Below are 25,251 nucleotides of genomic sequence, written 5' to 3' on the forward strand. Positions count from 1 at the left end.
ACAATTAATCGATTATCAAAACTGCTTCAAATTACTTACCACTGACTAATTGTTTCAGCTCAAAGCTGCGTATGTATTTATAACAAATGTGAGCATGTATGGGTGTGTGTGTGTGTGTGTGTGTGAGTGTGTGACATGTAAAGAAAAAGAAACATGCACAACAGAAACACATTCCTCTTCAATCGGAGTCAACACCGAGCCAGAGAAGAGGTCAGAGGTCATGTAGGACCTACAACATCCCTAGCACGATGTACAATTTTACTTTCTACAAACTTCTCCTTTAGAAACCTCTAAAAAATAGGGACCAGTGTCACATAGTAGAAAACAGATTGTTAAACATAAGAATTTGGTTTTGGAGGTTGGTTTCATTAAAAGATAGACGAGTGTGTATAACCCTGATGAACAAACACAATTTGTCCGAGCTGACAATAAATGCTGGAGGACAATCAGGGGTCAGAAAAGCAATTAAAGAAGGAGAGGAAGAGGAGGAACAAAGATGGATTGAAGAGAAAAGGGATTCTCTATGGAGTTAGAAATAAAATTCTTCATACTGAATGATTATGTTGATGTGGAGGACTGTTGTTCATGTGTAAACCTACAGTGTGATGAGAGTATCGAGCTTCTAATCTAACTCTCAGCAAGAAAATTATAATTTATTGTTATTTTACATTTCACAAAATGTCAAACTATTCCTTCAATGCAAACAGTGGAGCATATTTTAGTTTTTAACATATTTTATACCAGTTTTTACTCACAACACAATGATGTAATAGATAGATATTACATCATTTATCATGCTATAATGACATACTGTTGAATGAGCTCCTTGTTCAGTTGTTTATTAGTGTGTATTCCCAGTCAAGATGGGATCCCCAGTTGAGGCAAAATGACCCATCATTTACAGTCACCCCTGGTTTGGAGGGTCTGCTGCTGATTATTTAGTCTTCAGATAAAAAAAGCTTGTTCCCAAAGTTCCCATTGAAAACTACAGCAAATTCTCCAAGTTAAAAGACAACCATCTGTGCGCCGGGTCTGATTACTGCTGTTGGAATATCTTCCATAAACGGTCTATTTGTCTGAGGAGGTATGTAGGAAGCTGAGTGTGTGATGTATGTACTTATGTTGACTGTCCCACTGGAGGGTGCTGTGGTGTGAACAGACGCTGTGGTTAATGGTTATACAGCGGTGGACCACCAGCCATGATCTCCCATGAGGCCATGGGACTGACTTGTCAAGTCACACTTGTTTATTTAATGGAACAAAAAATATGGAACAAACCGGTAGCTCGAAAACCACGTTTCCTTCCACATCGCTAAAACCACAGACAACCGCAGACCCATAGATACTTAAACTGTACTGTTCCTCTGCCTAACGTGTGTGATGATGGATGGAGGATGACACATAACTCACATGCACTCGTGTATATACTCAGACACATGCACATAAACAAAGGAAAACACTTGCTGATTCAAACACACACACACACACACACACACACACACACAGAGCTTCTTTTGTCTGAAAGGCCAAAGCTATATTGATTATGTTGAACATAAATCTGAGGAGGAAATCATGTGGATCACACACATTAATCAGAGTTAAAATGCATGTGTGCAATGCTGCTATACAATACAACCGGTCAAGCAGAGGTCTACTTTCACTGCACATGTTGTGATAACTCCTGATTAGATTAACAAGGATCTGGAAGAGCTCACAGAGAATAATGTCTAACTTCAACAAAAAAAAGTCAACCTGCTGAACAAAACCAGGCTGCAACAAGAAACAAATAAGATTCATACGGAGATCTTGAATCTCCCTTTGCAGTATGTTGTGTATGTTCATTTTATAGTTAGCTCTGTTCAGTTAATTTTCACATCCCTACAAGGACACAAACAAGTGTTTGTGTATAAACAGTATGTTGTTGTTAAGGTGGAACATATTTAAACTATTTTATACATTTTTAGTTTAATTCACACATTTGGGGACACATTTCTGGTGAGAAAGCTGTGTGCTATGGTAATTTAATTTGTGGTAATTTTGGTGACTGATTTGCACGTATCTGTGCCCTATACTGACTCCCAGTGGAAATGTTATTTAGTGCACAAATTGTACCACCAGGAACTGAACAGATGATCTGTAAAAAGACAATAATTGATATAGCAACACATTAAATAAAATGCATTCTTAGTCACTGATTTGATTGAATACTGTATGTCCAGATCATGCGATCTAGAGGATAGTAATTTGGATTCATCACGAAGGTCCGGTGCAAACCAGTTAAAGTCACCCGTGGGTTGGCGTCACCATGGAAACTCTTGACCCAGTGGTCACTGTCAGGACCTTGGCTGAATTCTTTTAAGTCCAGTCCCCCTTTTACAACTGAGTGTGTTAGAATATCAATCAGGTTTTTCCCCTGCACGTGTTGACCTTCTCAAGCTGACTGGTCAAGAACAGCTACATGCCGAGACTTCAAACGTTAGCAGGAAATTCCATTAATTTCCCTCAACAACAGTTCAATATCTTTTATAACCTCGTGCCATCTGGTCTATGGTTCATGTCCTTGATGTGTCCATATTTCTATGTACAAGAAGGGACTGAAGACCAGAGGTGTCATTCATTTGCTGCTTTTTTTAATTGAATTTAATTTTGTGAGTAAATGGTCTGGACACAATCAAAGAGAAACATTTATTTACTTCCACAGAGACGTCATCAAAAAGTCAAAAAGTTCACACACAGGTTCTATAGTGCTGATGACAGATGATCTCTCTCTAACATGAGAGAGGAAAGAGGTGAAAGTGTGAACAGTGGGCGAATCAACATCTAAAGTATCGATACTAAGACTTGTTCTGAGTATCGATACCAGTGCAAATTTGATGAATCCAAAAATCCCACATCCGTTAGATCATATTCTGGGCACATGAATACTCATCTTAATGCATGCATGATTTGCTTCTCTGCTGCTGTTGTGACGTCCAAGTAGCACCTTCTTGGTTCAGAGAATTTATACAATAAACATTTTTTCTTGTGTTTTAAGATGCTGCATAGGATTTAGTTGTGCAACACAGAGGCCGTCCACAGGAAAGAAAAGAGAGCAGACTCTATTTCTTGATCCTTAGATCCTTTAATGTGTGCAGCAAGACGTTGCAAAGCTTTTAAGGTCTGTTGTGGCAAGTGCAATATCCTTCTGCTGCCAGTGACACAAACAAACTTGACAAACTGGTCGGGGAGGCCGTCTCTGTGACTTCTCTGAGGAGACGAGGACGCTACACAAACTGTTCAACATCACGGATAATGTCTCTAATCCCCTCCACAACTTACTAGTCAAACAGCGGAGCACTTTCAGAACGACACAGGAAATCATCCCTGCCAGCTGCCGTCACCCTGTTCAGCGAGTCTCCTCTGGCAGTGAAGCCTCAGCTCACTTCACCTCACATAACAAGGACAGGCTTGCTCACCTGGACTGATTTACATTCATCACATCTCTTACTGATTCATCAGCTGTTAATCTATCTGACTGTTTTTCTTTTGCACTTCAGACGCTCAAGATAACCATCTGTATATCATATATTAGTATATGTTATGTCATTTATTAGATGAACAGTTCATTTTGTTGAATATTCAAGGACAATTCAGCACCCTACTGTACAGCTTTTAGCAATACTTGACTTGCACTAATGTACATTATATTACAGTATATTACTGTCATTGTACAGTGTATATTCAGTACCAGTAGCTCAGTAGACTTAACGTTGTCCTATCTTTAGTCCCCATTCTCAGTTTATTTTATATTGTATATTTTAAGTTTGAATTTAGTCCATTTTATTTATTGTATATAACTTGGCCTTTTAACTTGTTTCTCACCAGCCAAATTTGTTTCTTTGTGATTCATGTGAAGTAGCTGCTGTCACACTGCAATTTCCTTTTGGCATTAATCAAGTACTCATGGCTCTCCCTTAAACGTGAAATAATAAAATCTATTATTACCAATATTGATGATTCTGGCCGTGATAGCAGCCAGATTTTGCGGTGTCGCCTACCCTTCAGTGCAAGTCAGCGGTGGTACATTTACTCAAGTTTTGTACTTAATTACAATTCTGAGGTAAATGTACTTTATTTGAGCATTTCCATTTTCTGCTACTTTATACTCCACTACAATTCAGAGGCAAATATTATACTTTTTACTCCACTACATTTATTTGATCACTTTAGCTACTAGTTACTTTGCACATTGAGATGAATAATACAAAATATAATCAACAAATAAATGTATTATTATATGTAAAAGTTAGATCAGATAAGACTTTATTGATCCCTGGACGGAAATTCACAAGCTACCCAGCAGTATATAAAGTCATTAAAATTAGCTCCACCTTCACCAGCTGCAACAACAACATGATATACATATCAATGCATCAATAGTTATAATCCTAGTACTTTTACTTGTGGTACTTTAAGTAAATAAACATTAAACATAGTATTTCTACACTGTGTTATTGCTATACGTCCATAAGTGCTGCAGGGAAGCTTGATTGCGCATATTGTTTCCTGTATTGTTGTCCAGACCTGGATCAGCAGGTACAGACACGATCCAGGCATGTGATGACTAAGCTCTCACTAACTGTCTTTTTTCCCCCAAAAGGCCGCGCCAAGCCCTTATCAAATCATCTGACATGGGAAATGAAAGAAAAGACCTGTTGATACTCAACTAACCGTCATTTAATTGTGCAAGTGTCAAGTGACGCTTTGGCTTGCTTTAAAACAGGTACAATATGGCCTGTATTTGCTGAAGGTGACATGAATTAAAGGTATGTAAAGAAGGTAGTGTGAGACAATGAGGGAATTATAGTTTAATATCTGAATAAAAACATAAAAACGGACAGCTGTTGCCAACTTGTTTTAACACTTTGTGACCACAGAGTGGCACAATCTAGTTGCAGCAGTACTTCAGCAGTAGACTGGACTACCTTTCTCACAACATGTGCAGCTCTCCAGCAGAGGTCCTCACTGTGACAGTCTATCACAGTCTTTATAATGAAAACCAGTTAAAATGTAATGTTTACATGTTCTTTAGCATGTATCGTAAAATCAACTAGTTCACAAATCCCTTGTGTAGCTCTAGAACACAAGAAAACATGCATCAATAATAATGTGTATCTGGATGTTGTTAGTTAAGATATAGATCTTTGACATGGGACTTCCAGAGAAATAAATCACCAAGCAATCTCAAGGCAACATCTGATCAATACAAAGACCAGTCTTTGTTCAGCATTATACATTTAACAACATTAAATACAATGGATTTCATTCGGGGGCCTGGTGTCTGTAGTCTTTTAGGATCTCTGAGTTTGTGAACAGTTTGTTCACAAGAGGTTTAACAAGGATTCTCTGGGGTCTGACCCCAAACATAAGTCATGTATCTATGTAGTATTACATACTGTGCATGTCTTTGTCTGTGAATGACTTCTTGGCAAACAAAAGGAATACATACACTCAGTGGCCGCTTTATTGGGCACACCTACAATCTACGATCGAATGCAATCCAATACTTTTATGATTCCTATAATGTTCAGTTTTTTTTGACACAGAGGCGTTTATTCAGTTATATGTTTTAGCACTGAGGTCATAGTTAGAGGTGGTATTTTACTGTACTGCTTTATATTCAGATATATACATACATATGTTGATGTATGTAAAGAAGAAGTATTTTGAAGAAACACCTCTCAAAATACTGTGCATTTAACAATGCATATAACATATAAAATGTGAAATATTACCCTATTTGGTGTAATAACAATGCTTTATGGTTTACTTCTGTATTTTGTCACCAGTTTGTGGCAAAGGGAGGGGTCACCACTTCTATATACTGGGTTTTAATAAGGTAAGAGGCAAAGAACATTTAAAGGAAAATAAATGGTTGCTTTTGTCGTTTACACATACAACATGTGGGTCTATGTGACCCCCAAACAATGAGGACATAAAGCCAACGTCAGCAAGTATACTATTTGCTGCAGGGCACTGGATTGCATTAGATTCAACATACATTTATATTATTATTTCCAAACCTGAATAATAGCATGTAATCTATATTGAACTTTTAAGGGAATTTCTAAGAATGTCCCTCAGGGGTGGGCATCTTTAAAAGCCTGCCACTGTGATTATATTGGAGTTCCCCTTGCAAATGTGTCATAGAAACACAGATAGGGAAAGTCAGAAAGAAACTCTGAGGCGGAGGGTGGAGAGAATGTAGAAATGGACAATTTCAGCATGAGTGATTATCTGGCTGCGTCTCTGAACATTACACTTTCTTACACCCTCATGGACATCTGCGCACAGAGATGTAGAAACACACACACACACACACACACACACACACACACACACACACACACACACACTGGCCCATCCATCCAGAATAAAAAGCTCTGAATCATCCGACATATTACTCACAGGCTACAGGCTAAAAACTGTGTTTGTTGCTACATGTTACTATTGGTTACTGTGACAATTGCATCACATCTAAAGGCTTTGCCAAGTGAGGGTGTATTGTAGAAGAATAATAAGTGAAGATATTTCTTCCCATTAATGCACTGCTTCACTATTCTGAAATGTCCAGCTACAGCCTGGGCGTGTGATGTGTGCCACCCAGTCATTAATCAGCCATACTTCAACTTCTCTCTGTACAGTCTCGCTTAAATAACTCTATATGGCCTGTACTGTGCCAGATTTGGGGTGTTCAGACAGAGGCTCACAGCTGAAAGGACAACATATATAGTTGTCCAATAATACAAAAGAGGGTGCAACGTATTAATGGTTTCTATTTTTCAATTTACAAGCAATTAAAAAATATGCATATGTGCATTTGTATCGAATACTTTACACTTTTGGTATCCATAAACCTCGCACCACTTAGACCACTTACAACATTAAAATACTACTTAATAATCCAACACTCTGAAATTGAATCAGGACAATAGCTGCTTTTTCACAGCAGCCATGTCATAGTAGGAAAATCACAGGTGTTACTGGTAACATTAACTATGGCTCATTACAATTTAAGTGTCCCAGTAAGTCATAACAGTGAGCAAAACCAGGACCCTGAAACTGAAGCAGCTAAATGGAATTCAGCCACCGTTAAGAACAAAGTCTGAAATTTTGAGCATAACGTCAAAAATTGGCACTGTGGATGAGCTGAAGTTATATTGACTTTATTTGATGTTTTTTTTCCTTTAATATTACAACTGTATTTTATAAAAATGTTGAGATTGTTGAAATTTTAGATTTATCTCCCCAACACACTATACTCTGTTCTACTTATCTACAGGAGAGGCAGTCAGTGGTGGAAAGTAACTAAGTACATTTACTCAAGTACTTAAGTAAAATTTTGAGGTATTTCATCTTCCACCACATTTATAGTTACAGATTTTACTTAGAAAACACAGTGACTTGTTGGACCAGTTTATAAGATATGATGCATTAGTGCAGATTAAACTACAAAACAGTATATGAAGCAGAGAAACTTAGCTCCGCCTATTTACACATCATTCATAATGACCCAATAATATAATATTCTGCCTAATGAGTACTTTTACTTTTGATACTTTAAGTATACTTAGTTGCTAATACTTTGATACTTTTAATTTCTGAATTCTGAATTTTTGTGGAGTATTTTAATAGTGTGGTATTGCTACTGAAGTAAACAAAAATATCCTCAGATGAGGACAAACCCTTCATTATGGAGTCTTCTGGCTGTTGTCTAAACTTTTTATATGTGTGCAGTTGTTGACATTTTTGTACTTGATTGCAACAAGTGGACTTTGAAGGGGGTGTTGGTAAATCTGGGATCATTCAGACCACTTGGGGGACTCGGGTATCCCAGATCCTGATCAGGAGGAGGAGCCTCAGTGGAGGAAGTAGCTCCACAGCTTGATTGTGTGTGTGTGTGTGTGGAGCAGTTACCTCCATAGTGAGAGTGTCGCTAACCACTGGATTGTTTAACGACAAGCAAAAAAAAAGACACTCTCGGTAGGGAACCACGCTCGGACTCGCCCTCGAGGAGTTGAAGATTTTGTTTTTGTGAGCCCTCCTCGGTACAGGTTGAAGCGGTGCAGCCGGTCCAGAAGCGAGCATTATGCATTCAGACTGCAGGCTGCTATGGGCAGAGCGGTAATGGTGGGCAGGGGACCGACAGGGGCCGGGGTTCTCCTGTCGATTCTCATCATTCTCACCACGGAAGGCTGTCGAGCGCAGAAAGGTTGGTGCCACACAGCTGCGGTGACAACTGGGGGAGCCGAGCGGAACCGCGGCGACATGCGGCCATGCTGGTTTAAAGTGTGAACACAGACGTTTAGAGTTGAGCTTAAAAGCACTGTACACTGTTATTGTCCGACTAACTTAAACCTACCTTACATGGCCGTGTGTACGTGGAGTTCCGCTTGGTTTACACCGCTTGCCGCCGCCCGTCATGGTGTGTTTGGTGAAAGACGGGTGTAGTAAAACCAGGCAAACCGGTTCTAAAAAAAAAAGTAAGATTGTAAAAAGTAACTGCTGCTTGGTGGATCAGTTGCTTGCCGAATTAACATTTGGCTTTGAAATTTTGAAGTCACAGTCTTAGGATTTAGTTGCGTTTCACGGTATGCTAGCTTTCTTTAAATTGCCAGATTTTTTAATGGAGCCTGGGTTTAAGTCAACAACACATTTGGGAGCTTGTGGCCTTGTTTCTCGTTCCAGGTAGCCCGATTTCGAAATTATCGTGAACTCATTACTTCAGTCACGGCAAGCACAATATGTTTAGATTGATGTCGGTTTACTTTACACCATATTGTACCTATTACGAATATTTTGTAGGTTTTTAGAGCCCATAGCCAACATCAGGTGGTCAGAGATTGGGGGTTGGGGTAGCAGTGGGGGTATGACTGTAAACACGTGGACACAGTTTGTCACAATTCTGCATTATAATTTAGTTTTTGTTCTTAGTAGGTCTGATTATAAAGCAGTAGGATGGATTTCTGATTGAGTTAAGTTGTATTCTGGTTTGTTTTTGAGCACAACTTCAGGAAGGTGATCTGGACCATGCAGTATTTGTGAGTCAGAGTGAGGGAAGCAGCTTTGTTTTTGTCCTGTTCATCTGGATAGTGTCCACGGAGAGGCTCTTACATAACTCCAGAACATCCACTTAGCACCATGAAGCGTGACTGTTGAGTGTTATCTCAGAGTCCACAGCATCAACAGACTCAATGTCTTTGCGCTCTGACAGCTCAGAAGACAGAAAGGCAAACATATCCTTTTAAAAAAAGTCTCAGGTCATAATATTGGTGAAATTGATTTCAAGATTTGTTAAATTGCCATACAATTTTAAGTATGTAGTTTTGAACTGCCAAAAACCCAATGAAATCAGATCTTAAATTTAATGTTTTGGTCAGAATTAGTTTATTTTCTCTGCAGCACAGCCAAAAGTTTGGTGTGGCTATAAAACCCAAAGCCAACTTCTCTGCTGAACCTAATTACAAAACATTCATTTGGCAGACGCTTTTATTCAAAGTAGGGCTGCGGCTAACAATTATTTTATTATCGATTCATTGTTTGGTCTGTAAAACGTCCTGATGTCTTGTTTTGTTTGACCAACACTCCGATTACCTATAAAGATGTTCAGTTTACTATCACGAGACAAAGTAAAGCTGATGTTCCTTACATTTGAGAAGCTGGGACTAGAGAACATTTGTTTCATAAATGACTTAAATAATTAATTAGTTATCAAAGTAGTTGCCAATTAATTTTCAGTTGACCAACTAATTGAATCCAAAGCAACAGTGACACTCAATTTTTGGGTTCAGTGTCTTCCTCAACACTGCAAAAGTGGACAGGAGTTGAATCATCAATCCTCGTTATTTATTTATTTATGGCTGAATCGTTCTTCTCAGCTCAGTTACTGTGGCTCCAGATATCATTTACATGCTACATTTAACAGATGCAAAGGTGTATTTTAGTTTTACAACTACATTTATACTGTTCTTGCGTGTTGTACTAACCTGCAGAAAGAAAAGTAAACAAATTCCCAAACATGGAAAGCTGGATGAGATAAAAAAGTAATGTTTAGATTTATTACACCGTCTAATGCCTTGCTGCGTGTGCTAAAGGAACATAGCGCCACTTATTTAACATTCATAGATACTACAACAGATGGTAGTCTCGACAGAGCCCCCCGATTTTAGAAATACAAGAAACATTTAAAATACATGTGTGGTGTTATTCTAGTCTATTCAAGTCCCATGAAAACAGTATAACGAGCATTGCATCTGTCTCTTAATTTCTGACTTCCTTATCCTGTAGAATACATACATCTTTTAAAATGTGTTACAAATGTATAGTTTCTCTTTTAAGAAAAGGCTAAGTAACTTCTTAAAACAGCTGGGCACTGTAGTTTTTAGCAAAAGTGGCAAACCGAAGGAAATAGTGCATTTGTTGGGGGCTACTTTCAGCTGCGGATTAATACACATTTCACGTACTAGTGAGTATTTATGGCAGCAGGGCGGAGTATGTGGGATTAATGAAGAAACATGTCACCCAATGCAGCAGTGTGGCTCTACGGCACAGAGGAATCCGATATATCAGACTTTGGCCTGTACTTGTCTGTAGGATCAAGTCATTGTTTTTGGTCTTTTGGGATTTGTTGGCATTAAGAAAAATAAAGAATAGCACTAGCCTTATACTTGAACCCTCTGATATCTGTTGACACGCTGCATTTGAATGAAATGCTAATAAACAGTGTATTTACATAGTTTTGGTGAGGATGTATCTCATAAATCTTGAGTTAAACTTAAACTCCAGCTTTGGGCTTCTCTTTCCTGCTTCCACCCCGTCTGTGCTTTATTACTGGCATCCTTTTTTTGTTGTTGTTGTTGCCTAAACTGTGTTTGTGTTGTCCTGCAGGTGATGGCTGTGGGCCCAGTGTGCTTGGCCCCAGCAGTGGGACACTGTCCTCCCTGGGTTACCCGGGGACGTACCCGAACAACACGGTGTGTGAGTGGGAGATCAGTGTGCCCCGCGGGAACAGGATCCACTTTCGCTTTGCAGAGCTGGACATAGAAGACAGCGACTGCCAGGTCAACTACCTCCGCCTCTACAACGGCATCGGACCCGAGAGGAGTGAGATTGGTGAGAGTGACAACCAGATACTATATTGGAGAGAAATTAAGTTCTTACCAAAGTGAAAAGGTTGTCGTAGCGCAACACAACGAATGCCTTCCAGGAGAGTCAAAATGTGCAACGCTATTCAGATACTTAAACAATATCACGTCTAACCCCTCTCTCTGATGAATGGGTTTTCACTCTGTCTTCGAGTATGGCCGCTCAGAACAACTATAAACACATTTGCACGTGTTGTATGAAGTAGCATAACGTGGCCCATAGACCTCTCCCAGTCGGCATGTCACTTCCTCACCGTCTGTGTTTGCATGCACAGAAGAAATCAGGTTATGTCATATCAACATGCTCTGCAACAACCTCTTCACTGTGAAACCTGCATTGCATACAGCTGGTCAGTATGCAGACTTCTCAACGATTATGTTTTTGAACCAAGGTTGGAATATTTTAAACTCTATTAAAGATACATGACTGTGCAGCCTGAAGAGATACTTACCAGATCTTTAAAAACAGCTGGCTGTTAAGCCGTGGAAGCGGACTTATTTAGAGTTATTATTTCATTTTCAGTATTAGTCGGTGCATTTTTGAGTTTACCTAATTGATTTTGAGGTTCACAAGCCCATCGCTTGTGGACTTTTCTCATGGCATGGAGGAGGATGTGTTAAAATATTTTGGATACAAGGGCAAAAAGAATCTTTGCTTTTGCTTTCTCTTTCTCTGCCTTCACTGCGATACTTTCTCTGTCTGAAGTATTTGTTTACATGATGTTCAAGAAATCAACTTGCTGCAGAAAGCCGACAATACAGAGTTACTCAAGTGCTTGTAAACACAGTGACTGACAATGCATTGGCCACATTATAAGCATACAGTCACTGCTGGTCTCATGCCAGAGTGCTGCTGGACACACTAAATATTAGACCTGTAGACACACAGTTTAATACAAAACAAGCTGTGGATGAGGAATTAAATTGGTAATTTCTTGAAAAACACGTATCACTTCTTGGGGGGGGGGCTTCTTTTTTTATGGCGCTATAAATAGTTTAGGCCATATCGTTCCTACTGGTTTTCTAGTATACTCTATCATACTTTGGCCGGTATGATCATGAAACGGGTATTAAATAGCTTTTTATGTTTTATTAAAAAAAGTCTTGAATTGAACCTGGTGAACACTGCAGAAACAACTGAGAAATGTTGGAATGTTGTTAAATTCATTGCCACAATTATATTATTTATCAAGGAGTGTAGTCATTCATATGTCAGGTGTGTCATCCTGTACCAGAGTATATGAGAGGTGTAAATCCCAGTCACTTCCACCAACCACTAAACAAGGATTCTGTCTGCACTAATATCTCATACAACACGTGTTTTATGGTAGATTTGTTGTTGTACATGTTAAACTAACCAGAACCTGTCTGTCCTGTCTCCTGTGTTGTCTCCTGTTGCTGCCCGTCCTGTTTAACAGTGAAGTACTGCGGTTTGGGTCTGAAGATCAAAGAGCTGATCGAGTCCACTGGTAACCAGGTCACTGTCCAGTTCATGAGTGGGACCCACCACACTGGACGTGGATTCTACTTGTCCTACTGCGCCACTGAACACACAGGTAACGTGCTCTCAGCTCTCTCGCCTGTCTGTGTGTCATCTGTTGATCATCCGTAGGCCCCAGTCTGCAGGGGGAGGGGGGGCGGTCATGTGATGAAGGTGTAGCAGACTGGAATGATGTTTCGTTGATGTCATCGCAATGTCGAGCTTGGTTACATTTCTGTTTTGGCCCTTGGCGTTAGAGTTGCTTTGGAGACTGTGTGTTTGTGTCTCATTACAGTTGTTTCATTGTGCACCACCTTTATAGATTCAACTGTTCTAATTACTAATTAGATTGTCCTGGAAAGACATGTACACAAGTCAGGCAGTGTGTTGTCTTATCACTGTGGTGTGAAAACTTTATATCTCCATATGTCATCTTTGTGTTCAGTCAAAAACAGTCTTGTCTGTAGCTCAACCACTGAGCAGTTTGAGGATACGCTTAGGATTTATAGAAATTCCTGAAGCCATGTTTCATTCTGTGGTAGGATGTTTTATTTCTTGTTAAAACATGAAGTTGAAACATGTAATTATGAAAATTTGAGATTGCAAATGTTGTCTCAGTGACACTTGTCACTTGTACTGTAGGTACAAAGAGGTGCAAAGCAGAAGAAAACCCCAGCAACATTTCATAAAACGAATCAGGTAGAGCAGCATTTCACAAAACACAACAATACCGGGTACTTATAGGCATTAGTCGTCTTCACGGGTCCACTTGGGATCTAGTAACTGAGACCTGACCGCTCCAATCAGATGCTGTTGTAATTGCTTTGTGTCAAAATGTCTAATACACAAGTGAATCCTAGTGGACTCTGATCCTAATGTCAGCATGCTCACAGTGACAAAGCTAACATGCGGATGTTTAGCAGGTATAATGTTTACCGTCTTAATTTACCTTGTTAACATTTTCTAATTAGCACAAAGTACAGCTGGGGCTGATGGGAAAGTTATTAGTTTTGCAGGTATTTGGTCATAAAGTCAAGTCTTGTCAAAGTCAAATTTGGATCCTGCTGGTGGCACTAGAGGAAAAGTTAAACCTCATCAAAGTCAGTAGGATTAATCATCTGGTCAAAAGTGGTGCACTGACCGACTGACTGTCCAACATTGACATCCCTAGAGCCACGTTGCTGCTAGCTGTGGCCAACAACTCTCTCTGTTCGGGTTGACTGCATTATGGATTGGGTCTAATTATTCTTGAGTAAATTTGGATCAGGTCTGGCTTGTTCTTTGGCTGTTGGATTTGGTATCTTTTTGAAAATGACTTGTCTGTTTTGGCTGGAGTCCATGAATTTGGACCCCTGAGGATCTCCAAGTCACATTTCAGGAAACACGACATGATGCGTTTTATAAAATGCTAAAGTTAGAATGAGTGAAGAGCAGATGATGTACATTTCTTATTGTCCTGCAAACAAACAGTGTCCGCAGTTCATAAAAAGAGTAGCAGTTAAAGATGACTGACCCATGTCAGCATTTTTTCAGTAACAATGCTTGAGGCCAAATGAGAGGAGCATTTCTGATGTGGCGTTTGCTCACAGTTGAGTGTGTTTTTAAGGAGCTGCTCTGCTGTGACTGGTATATTCTGATCAGCCACATATCTGGAATTCCAGCTGCAGAGTCGTCAAGGTTGTGGGCTTCGTCTCAAATAATAGTTTTTTCCCCTTTTAATGTGAGAACATAACAGACGGATGGCACCAGCAGATGTGTGTGTTTGTGTGTGTGTATAGCTGTAGAAAAAGATTTCACCACCGCTAATCAACAGTCAATGTGTCTGAGTCTGTCACATTACAGCCGTCCATATCTGAGTGCTAAAGGATTGAGATTTAATTGTGACTGTATTTGTGTTTTTTAGTTTCTTCTTTTTTCAATGGAGTCTGGCCTGTAAAAGATAGCAGAGGAGCATGAAGCAATTTGAGAAGAACAGGAACAAGAGGAAGTGAGAGTAATAGAGAGAAATGGAAAGTAATATTTATTGATTTTATTGACAGGGAAGAAGCTGCTGACCTTTCTCTAATGTAATATCATATCAGTGAAGAAGTGTGTTAATAAGCTCTTTTCAGACATTAACCTTTAAATTAATCCGATGGAACATGTTTGTCTCATGGATGAATCGGCGCCCAGTCACTTTTACTTTTATGTAGTGACGTCGCCAATCTCACTGGGTCGGCTCGAGTAACATTTTTGTACACGGCAGCACACATCTGAATGAAGTCTAATCAGTCTATTAAAAACAAACCATTATTACAACCACAGTAATAATCTGATCAGCACTCCCTCTCTATATTATTTTCACTTTTAAATTAATATCCAGCAGAACTCTTTACATAGCATGAGAGTTAACAGGAATTAGATGATAACATTCTTACTTACAGTCAACATTGTGTTTATAAAACCAGTTTTTCTAACACAAACAATATTGGACAAGTAAACAGCATTTTCCTACTTACAGTCAGTCAGTTGATTGTGTTCTGAACCGTTGATGCGATGATGCGTCCCAACTACATCTTCCAAACCAGCAGTGGGGCGTTTACTTCCACCCGTCAACAAGGAAACGGAGCACATGATGTTATTATGACTGTTTTCGGTGTGATTAAATGTTTAGGGATGGATTCGTTTTTTATAAAATCATTGACAAAATAAAAGAAAGCGGAGTGATATATAGTTTAGTAAATAACATATAAAGAGTTTGAACATTCTGTGTTGCTCAACAGACTATAAAGGTAAATAAATGCTTCTTTGCTGTGTTTACAAACATTACTGATGGAGAGAGAGAGAGAGAACAGGCCTGAAACAAAACATGATGATGATGATGAAGCAGCATGTTTATTCACAAACTGCGTCGTGTCTTAGCTCATCTTTAAGTGTGTCCGCTGCTCCAGGATCAAGAACACTGATGAAACATCTTGCTTGCAGCAATTGATGTCAATGAATCTGTTGATCATTTTGTAGAATCATCGATTTATTGTTTAGTTAAAATAATATTTAAAAGTCCAAGGTGACGTCTTCAAATTCCTTGTTCTGTGTGACCGGACTTATAGTCCAGAGAAGAGCATCATTTGCATACTTACAGATCCCTCCGCAGCCGCAGTACGCTGAATAAAAGTCAATAAAAAAGTGTCTATATGTCATCTGAAGTTTGGTACAGATGACAAAAACAAAATAACTTCTGTGATGCATCAGTGTTCTTGTCTTTACATAAAAGACCTCAGAGGACCTTTGCATGAATAAAACACAGTGGAGAAAAATGGTTTCTGTCAAAAGTCAAAAAGACTCTTCTGACTCTTACCACCAAACCTTTATAAATGACAGCTCAATAATTGAAGGTATTGACATAATCAGCTGATACAGGAATACTGTAGCGATTGTAAATCATAGTCCACAAGACGCTGAATTATATTCTGATGTCTAAAATTGGTGCATTTTCTCTGTAATAAGAGTGTTGTTGGTGAGTGCTGTGTGAAGGCTGTGCTTTGTCATGTGGAACATTTTCAGATAAACAGATAATTGAAGCCACAAGAAGAGGAAGGCGTGTGTGTGTGTGTGTGTGTGTGTGTGTGTGTGTGTGTGTGTGTGTGTGTGTGTGTGTGTGTGTGTGTGTGTGTGTGTGTGTGTGTGTGTGTGTGTGTGTGTGTGTGTGTGTGTGTGTGTGTGTGTGTGTGTGTGTGTGTGTGTGTCACAGCGGAAGGCAAACAAGGTGGTCAATGAACAAAACTAGCCCCCCCCCCCCAAGAAGTGATACGTGTTTTTCTTGTCATGTAACCGATCGTGCAGATGAGCGTGGGAGGGCAGTTTGCATGGCTAAGTAAATCGGTCACCATGGCGACTTGTGTTAGATGGGGGTATTTGTCAGTTTGACTCACTGCTTGGTTTACCAGATAAATGGGTTTTTTGACAATGTGGTCAAGACTCAGCGAGACTGACCTCCACCGCAGGGTTTACGTAGGATTTCCAGCAGCATCCTGTTGGACAGAGGTGGCGTGTTCATCACCGAAACACTCATGTCTTTAGGAACCCCCCCGACACACATTTTTGTGCTGTACGACTTTGATGTGTTCGGAGTTGAGCTGAAACATTGACAACATTAATCAGCAACAATTTTGACGGGATCCACTGGATCCGGCTTTCGAAGTTTGCTGCCTTTTGATACTAAGTTTGAATACAGTTTGAAAATGTCAACTTGGGCTCTTTGAGATTGTGATGTGAACAAAACAATGAATCGTATTAATCAGTAATAAAAATGATAGGGCTGCAAGTAACAATTATTTTTATTATCGGTTAATCTGTGGATGATCTTCTTGATTAATTTAATAATAGTTTAGTCTGTCACATGTCAAAAATGGTGAAAAATCCACCACAAGTTCTAAAAGCTCCTCTTCAAATGTCTTGTTTTGTCCAACTAAGAGTCCAAAACTTAAAGACATTCAATTTAAAATGAATAAAACGACAAACGCAGGAAATCCTCACATCTGAGAACAAATCTTTGTCATTTTGATTAAATGATTGAAACATTAAGGGATTATTAAAATTGTAGCCAATAAAGTTTTGTTTATGCTGAGTATTTCTTTACTACTTTTTCAATGGAGCCAATTGTAAAATCCTTCTGTGGGACAATCTGGCCAATTTTGATGACTACTCTTTGTTGCTTTGAATACTTAAAATACCAAATTATGAAATGTACCTAGAGAAGGCTGGTGGTTGTTGTCTGGCCAGAGAGAGAGAGAGACAGAGAGAGAGAGGGGAAGAGAAAGGGGTGACGAGAAAGGGGTGACAGTTAACAGGAGTGTGCAGAGAAACCAGTTCTGACACTGTTGGTTTGCCTTTTGCAGATCTAATCACCTGCCTGGACAAAGGAACTGACTTCCCCGAGGCAGAGTTCAGGTAAATAACGTTGGCTTTGTGTGGATATTTGTGCAGTGATCAAGCTGTCTGATGTTTACTGTGTGTGTGTGTGTGTCTTTCTCTTCTTAGTAAATACTGTCCAGCAGGCTGCCTGACATGTACCGAGGAGATTTCTGGAACTGTACCTAATGGATACAGAGAGGTGAGTACATACAGTTTACATGTGAATTCATGCGTTTACTCTCTGTGGTGGTCGCTGTCCTCAGCCTCACATTTCCAGGTGAGTCATGGTGCCCAGTGGTCTGCCTGTTGTTGGGTCACTGCCCCCACTGTTACCCCATATTATTCTCCAGACCGTCAGCATTTTACTCATGTCTTGGTGGCCTGTCTCCATTATTTTTGTCTTTTGGCCACCCGTTAGTCTGCACATCTCTCTGTTTGATTTAGTAAGATCCTCTTTCTCTTCCTTGTGTAATCGTTCCATTGGTATGCGAGTCCTGGACTGATGACCTCACAGCACCCCCGCTGCGCGTGAGGTCATGGGCGCCGAGTCTCTGGCTGATGACCTCATGCTCGGAGCTCGGGGTTTGTTGAAGGAGAGGAGGGGAGGGGAGGGAGGGAGGGAGGGAGGGGTGTTGCTGGCTGACGGGAGGACAGGGAGGAGCGTCGGGCTGTGCTTCAGGGAGTGAGGTGCCCCACAGGAACAGAGGAGGGGCAGGGTCAGCGGGTGAAGGGGAGGTGAGATAATAGTTTGGCCGAAAATAATAAGCCTCTAATTCAGTCCAGCTGCAAGAGGGTGCTGAGCAGAGCTGTGTGTCTTCTGGAGAGACAAAAAGCTGGAGAGTGAAGTCAGTGTGAGTGAGAAGTTGGAGAAAGCCTGTGTGTGTGTTTGTGTGCATGCCTGGGTTTTTTGTTGTTGTATATGTGCAAGTGATTCATTCATGCTTGTGTGTGTGTGTGTGTGTGTGTGTGTGTGTGTGTGTGTGTGTGTGTGTGTGTGTGTGTGTGTGTGTGTGTGTGTCAATAGGCTGTAATATGGTGATTTTGGAGGCATACTTCAGTATCTCACAGGGATCAGCTGTCACACCCAGACCAGACCCTGCAGCTCAATTTCTATTTTTCAGATCTGAGTTTATTACCGTTACCCATGAACTGGTTTATATATTTCTACATCCTACCCGTCATATGTCTCTCTCTCTGTGTGTGTGTGTGTGTGTGTGTGTGTGTGTGTGTGTGTGTGTGTGTGTGTGTGTGTGTGTGTGTGTGTGTGTGTGTGTGTGTGTGTGTGTGTGTGTGGTTTCCTCTGTTGGTCGGTGTATGTGTGGCGGTTTGGAGCAATGCTCTGTGTTTGTGTTAGCGGTTTGGTATGGCGCTCTTAAGGATGTGGTGTGTGTTTTTGGGAAGTTTAAGAGTCACAGGGAAAGTGTTGATTGCCAGTGGCAGCATTGGACTGCTATATGTGTGTGTGTGAATACATGTGCTTGTCACTCTGTGGGTCACCAGAGCTTTCCCACAACCTTGTCAGCTGTGAATTCCAGTGTGGGTCTTTTCCAGTAATAAAATCCCACCTCGCTCGACCAGCTGTTCATAGGAAGCCGCTTGTGACCAGAGTGTAATCGGGTTTTGTCCGTTTCTCAGTGATGTGGCAGCAGGTTTGGACAGGAATGCCACCAGCGGTGAATCATTACCGTCAGTGCCCCTCAGTATCCTCTCCACAGAGGAGTGACATCATGCTGACTCATCAGCCTTTATCTGCCTCAGTCTGAAGGTTAAGAGCTTGAAAGAAAACACAAAACAGCAAGAGGAGCACTGACAGAGTCAGAGGTCGTCACAACCATGAAGCAGTCCTGATCATTGATTTACAGCATTGCCCACAGTGGTCTAACAGCCACTCTTGTGCCTTCAGACTGCTACAACATGTGTTCAGCATTCACTCTAAACTCTACTAAAAGCAAGCACTTGTATCAATATTAGGCCTTTGGATGGGGATTTCTTATTATGTTGTTGATTTTGAAGCAAAGTTATGCGGCCAACTTCCGAAATTGTCTGAAAAAAGAGTGAGATAAGAGAAAGTGGGTGGACTAACACAAAAGAAACTTCAGTAAACTTGATCTGCTAATTGTTTCAAAGCGGTTACAGTACATACTGAAGTAAACAAATAACCTGAAAACACACACACACACACAATCTTTTATATGCCTAATCTTCCCAGTCCATCAGATGTTTCTTTCTTCTCATCCTGCAGTCCTCACCTCTGTGTGTGGCAGCCGTCCACGCAGGTGTGCTGTCCAACGCTGTGGGAGGGAGGGTCACCGTGGTGAGCAGCAAAGGCATCCCTCACTATGAGGCCACACTGGCTAACAATGTCACTTCCACTGGGTAAGTGGAAGTATGCACTACTAACAAACCTACTGGTGTATGGCTGTCACTCCTTCTCAGTCATAATGATATAGTCCTCAGATGTACTGATCTTACTTGATCCTCTAATCCTTCACTTCTCTCCTCAGAGGAACTTTGTCGAACAGCCTCTTCACCTTCAGGACCAACGGTGAGTTGTGTTTTTATTTCCCAAAGCACCATTAGGAGCTGTAAGAGGTTTTCAGGGGGAAATCCTGTAAATGTAATTATTAACGTCGGCATCTTTAATTTTAATAGAGTGGAAATCTTGCTGTGTCCGTAATTTTTATTAGTCTGCAGCACAAAATCTGGAGTGAATTACCTGCAGTTTTTACTTGCAGTTCAAACTTGATTGCTGTTATCATCTGACTTAAAATCTCTGATGCAGTTAAAGGAATTATTGAATATATATATTAAGGCCTCCTAAATCTCATCTAAGTCTCCCAAACATTTTATATAGTTTAATTAATGATAATATAATGATAAAATAATAATGGCTCTGTGCTTACAGGCTGCTATGGAACGCTGGGTTTAGAGTCTGGCAGTGTTGCGGACACTCAGCTGTCTGCTTCCTCTGTGTGGGAGTGGAACAACATCATTGGTCAACACAGCGTTTGGGCGCCATCAGGGGCACGGCTTAAAAAGGCAGGGCTGCCCTGGGCACCTTCACAGAGTGACCAACAGCAGTGGCTGCAGGTCGATCTCAAGAGGGAGAAGAGGATCACAGGTACACAACTACATACATCCATGTACAAACACACAGTTACTATAGACTAAAACCAGTATCTTTAATTTAGCTGCTTGCCTGGAATAAGGCTCTCCAGCAAAATGTTCCATCAGGGTTTTACCTGGGATCATGTTTAGCCACGCTAGCAGCACATAAGGCTATAAGGTGATTAGGTCGGTCCACCACTTTGGTCTGGACTGAAATATCTCAACAACAGTCAGATGGATTGCCAAGACATTTTGTACAGATATTCCTTGAGCCCAGAGGAAGAATCTCTATGACTTTGGTGATCCCCTGACTTTTCATCACCACCATCAGGTCAAAATTTAAATTAGTCAAATACTTTAATTTATGACCAAAAACCTGCAAAACTATGACCATCAGCTGTGCTATGTGTTTAATGCTATGTATGAAATGTTAGCATGCTAACATGCTAAACTATGATGGTGAACATGGTAAACACCTGCATCCGCATGTTAGCATTGTCATTATGAGTATGTTTGGCACATTGCTAAATGTTAATGCAAGCTTGCTACAGAGCCGCTAGCATGACTGTAGACTCTTAGTTGTGTTTTAAGCCAACTCTTCTGCTGTCCGTTCATCTAGGTATCACCACCACTGGCTCGACCCTAAGAGAATACCAGTTCTATGTTTCAGCATACCGGGTCCTGCACAGTAATGATGGCCAGCAGTGGAACATCTACAGGGAAGCGAATTCTTCACAAGACAAGGTAATACAAGCACCAAATCAATATGCCCTACAGTTACGTCATTGGCCTTTGTTATTTCTTCTTCTTCAAATTAGTGCAAATGGACAAAAATGTCACTTTAGAAGGCTGCAAAGACACATACTTGGAGTGTTTCCATAGCAACTGGTATTGACTAAGAGATGTTTATGGCAGGAAATGAGTGCAGTCAGTGGTTTGAGTTAAGTGCTGTGGTAGACAAGTCAGGACACTTGGGCATTAATAATGAATGGATATGGATTTAGTTGTTGGTTGTTAGGCTGGAGCTGCTGTCCACAGGCTGCTCTCTGCTGGGATTCCCACAGGCTCGTATTGTGTGGAGGAAAGTAGTTATTAGCTTGCCAAGTTGGAAAATAATCAGCTCATAGTGCATTTGTTCACAGTCTGAAACAAGAATTGCTCTGCTGAACTTTTCTTTTTCTTCTAAACTGCTACTTCTGGGCTGGGTTTGTTCTCTCTTTTGTGGTAGATTTTCCAAGGCAACATTAACTACCTGCATGAGGTGAGGAATAACTTCATTCCTCCAATTGAGGCCCGGTTTGTGAGGATAAATCCAACACTATGGCACCAGAAAATCGCGCTCAAGTTGGAGTTGCTTGGCTGTCAAATTCCTGCAGGTAGGTAGAGGTGGTTGGTTTGTAGATAAACAAATATCCTGTAAAAAGAGAACTATTAGTTCTAACTAAATGCTAAATTTTCCCTCTTTTTTTTCTTTTGACAGCGAGGCGGACGACAGAGCCGAGGCTTGGTCCAAGATCTCGTCATACTCCACCTCCTGCGGGTACAAAACGCCCACCTCACCTTGGCCAAACCACACACACCCCAGACATCAGAAACACCACTATGCCTCCTCACACCGGCAAAGGTACAACAGATACAAAAGCTTGTTTGATCCCTAATAGAGATATTTGTCATTTGGTGTTTATTGTAGTATTTCTGCTCTCAGATGTGGCCCTGGCAGCAGTTCTGGTTCCCGTGTTGGTCATGGTTCTGACTGCTCTCATCTTGATTGTGGTTTGTGCTTGGCACTGGAGGAACAGGTGTGTATTTATATTACCGTGTGAAGGAAATTTTGTTTTTGCTCTCCATGACCTTATTTTTCTCTCGTCATAGGAAAAAGAGCTCTGAAGGAACATATGATCTCCCTCACTGGGATCGCACAGGTATGTAATCTATCTGCAGCACAGGCTGATAGGTCGGGTTTGTGTATCGTGCTGGTGCAACTCACTGTGCATCTCATTGTGCTGCAGACTGGTGGAAAAGCATGAAGCAGCTGTTGCCCTCAAAGATGGTGGAGACGGAAGACTCAGTTCGGTACAGCAGCAGTGAGGTGGGCCGGCTAACAGGGAGAGGTGCTGTACCCAGACTGCATGCTGAACCCGCAGGTAAATACTGTTCAACATGGTGACTGTTGAAGTAACCAAATGTTCTTAGTGCAAGCAACTTGTTTGATGGTTTGTTGTTTTCAGACAAGTTGTGTTTCTTGAGAGATGTTTCCACTGTGTCTGTAGAGGTTTCAGCTGCTATTAAAGGCACCATGTGGACTTTTAATTGTCCCAAAACAGTTAGATTTACATTCAGTGTTTGTCACCGAAATGCAATGTGAGTATTCTTATGACAACAAAAAAGTTTAGTGAATTTCCTACTTTGCAAAAGCTTTATTTTGAATGTTGTGAAATCTGTTGGGTTTTTTTTTTTACACCAGCTTATGGTCCTCTTCTTCTTCTCCTCTATTACTTTTTTATTACACTGCACTTGGAAGCCTTTTCGTATTTACGTTGCTCAGCTTCTGGAGAATTGTCTGGCACGTTGCTGACAGTGTGGACATAGGTAACATATAAACTGTAAGATGTCTTGGTTATTAAAACACTATGATATGCTCTCTGTTCAGAATATGCTCAGCCCCTGGTGAGTGGTGTTACAACATTAGGTGCCCGGTCAACCTTTAAACCAGACGAGGGGCCTGACCCAGGATACTCGGATCCTGACCTGTACGACGCTCCCATCTCACCAGACATATACCACGCCTACGCAGAACCCCTGCCAGCTTCGGGATCTGAATATGCTACACCCATTGTGGTTGATATGGGTTGCCACCCATCAGGGGGCTCCTCTTTGAACCAGCCCTCCACAGTGTGTAGTTTCATGGGTTCCGGGCCAGCCTCCCTGCTCACACGGACAGACAGTAGCCATTCAGAGAGGTCGGCTTATGATACACCCAAGAATGCCACTGGACAGGTCACGCCCACTGAGGATCTGACCTATCAGGTACCTCAGAGTAGCACTCAGAAGCCACCAGGACAAAGCTGAGGAATCTGGATGCACATGGTCTTAATCTGCCCCTCACTGCCAACACAACCAAAATGGACAAAGACAGAGGGTTGTTAAAGGAGGAGGAGGAGGAGGTGGCGGTGGCGGTGGTGGTGGTGATGTGAACCTGTGAGCCCTGGAGCCTGGGCCTGAGTCTTGAATGAACACTACCTTAGCTTTAGATTCATCTGGAGATGTCTGTATTGCCTAAATGTTTCTGCATGGCCACAATCTGCTTGTGTAGTGCCATTACAGTCCTATCACTGAAACCACAAAGATGAATGTGTGTGAGAGGTGGAGATGGATGGACGGACGGACAGAGGAAGGGAGGATGAAAAGGAGAAAGCTGACTACTATTTGCTAAAGACTTTGTCCCTGTTCTGTGATTCTTAGTAGTTCTTGCATTCTGTGAAACTGTGATTTCCATTATTCCATAATTATTCTATTACATACTGAACCAGGTTCAACTGAACTGTACCTGATGATTTACATTCATCAAACCTAAAGAGTTCTCTTACTGAATTAATTGCATGTTGCATTAAGTAGTACCCCACGTCCAAGGTCAAAGAATTCCTCCTTTCTAGAGAAACTCTAGTTTACCAAGGTACGTTTTGTCTTACTTTGTTTAAAAGCATGACTTGAAATTGTGTATAGTTTTAGTAATTCCATTACTGCAAACCTGTTAAAACTCTCAGATGATTTACTGATATTTATTTTTATTTCACATCCTGCTGATAAGGAGAAACTCTTCTTAAAAAAAAGAAAATAGCCCACCACTACCCTCCCTGATTACAGATCAATGAATTGTGGTTGCACTGTTGTGGACACCTTACTGACAATAAGTAGTTTTTGATTTAACCTGGTTGGAGACGTTGTATGTCAACCTGAAGAGGCCGATCGGGAGGATCAATCCAATGAACTTCCCAAAGAGAAAATACTTTCTGTGATATTGAAGACCAAATGTTGCCTGTTTCTGTGTTTATGCAATGTTAATTCACAACAGAACCAACTTTCACAATCGTGCCAACAGCGCAAGTCTAACCAAATAAACATTAAAGCAGTCTTAATGTCGGGAAAAAAGTTTTAAAAGGCCTTGTTTGTTGATGATGTCCTAGCAAAAAGGTACAGAGAAAAGAGGTAGATGGGTAAATCTGTTACAGCTGATAATTTCATAGAGTTTCCTGTGTGTTCCTAGATTTTATTTGTGCATCGTGGTGATTGTCTCGTGTTGAAATGGGTGTTCGATATGTCCTAATGCATTTGAGTGTGACTTCCTTCCTTGTATCTTTGTGCATCAACATCTGTATGTGTGGTAAGCTGTTTCGATATTTCAGTCCTGTGTGTTTTTTTTTTTTTGGACTGGTTTGGATACGGTTTATAGTTGTAGTAGGATGTGTTCAGTCATTGTCTGTAGCACCAGTAGACTGCATTCCTCTCCTGTGGTACTAATCTGACCAAACACTCTGTGGCAGGAGTGCAGGTGGAGAAAAATGGAACAAGCTGCTTTATAACATTACA

General features: G+C 40.8%; 1 protein-coding gene across 1 annotated transcript; it reads left to right on the forward strand.

Moving 5' to 3' along the window:
• Positions 1-7,956: 7,956 nt before the first annotated feature.
• Positions 7,957-23,795, forward strand: dcbld2 (discoidin, CUB and LCCL domain containing 2). Its single transcript, XM_070914329.1, has 15 exons — positions 7,957-8,251; positions 10,927-11,151; positions 12,602-12,739; positions 17,541-17,592; positions 17,683-17,755; positions 19,799-19,932; positions 20,061-20,101; positions 20,462-20,677; positions 21,284-21,408; positions 21,893-22,040; positions 22,145-22,288; positions 22,370-22,463; positions 22,537-22,586; positions 22,674-22,808; positions 23,315-23,795. Exons 1-15 carry the CDS (start codon positions 8,152-8,154, stop codon positions 23,731-23,733), a joined length of 2,094 nt encoding a protein of 697 aa, XP_070770430.1. The 5' UTR covers positions 7,957-8,151; the 3' UTR covers positions 23,734-23,795.
• Positions 23,796-25,251: the final 1,456 nt, after the last annotated feature.

Source organism: Enoplosus armatus, chromosome 11 (assembly GCF_043641665.1).
Source record: "Enoplosus armatus isolate fEnoArm2 chromosome 11, fEnoArm2.hap1, whole genome shotgun sequence".
Classification (NCBI taxonomy): domain Eukaryota; kingdom Metazoa; phylum Chordata; class Actinopteri; order Centrarchiformes; family Enoplosidae; genus Enoplosus; species Enoplosus armatus.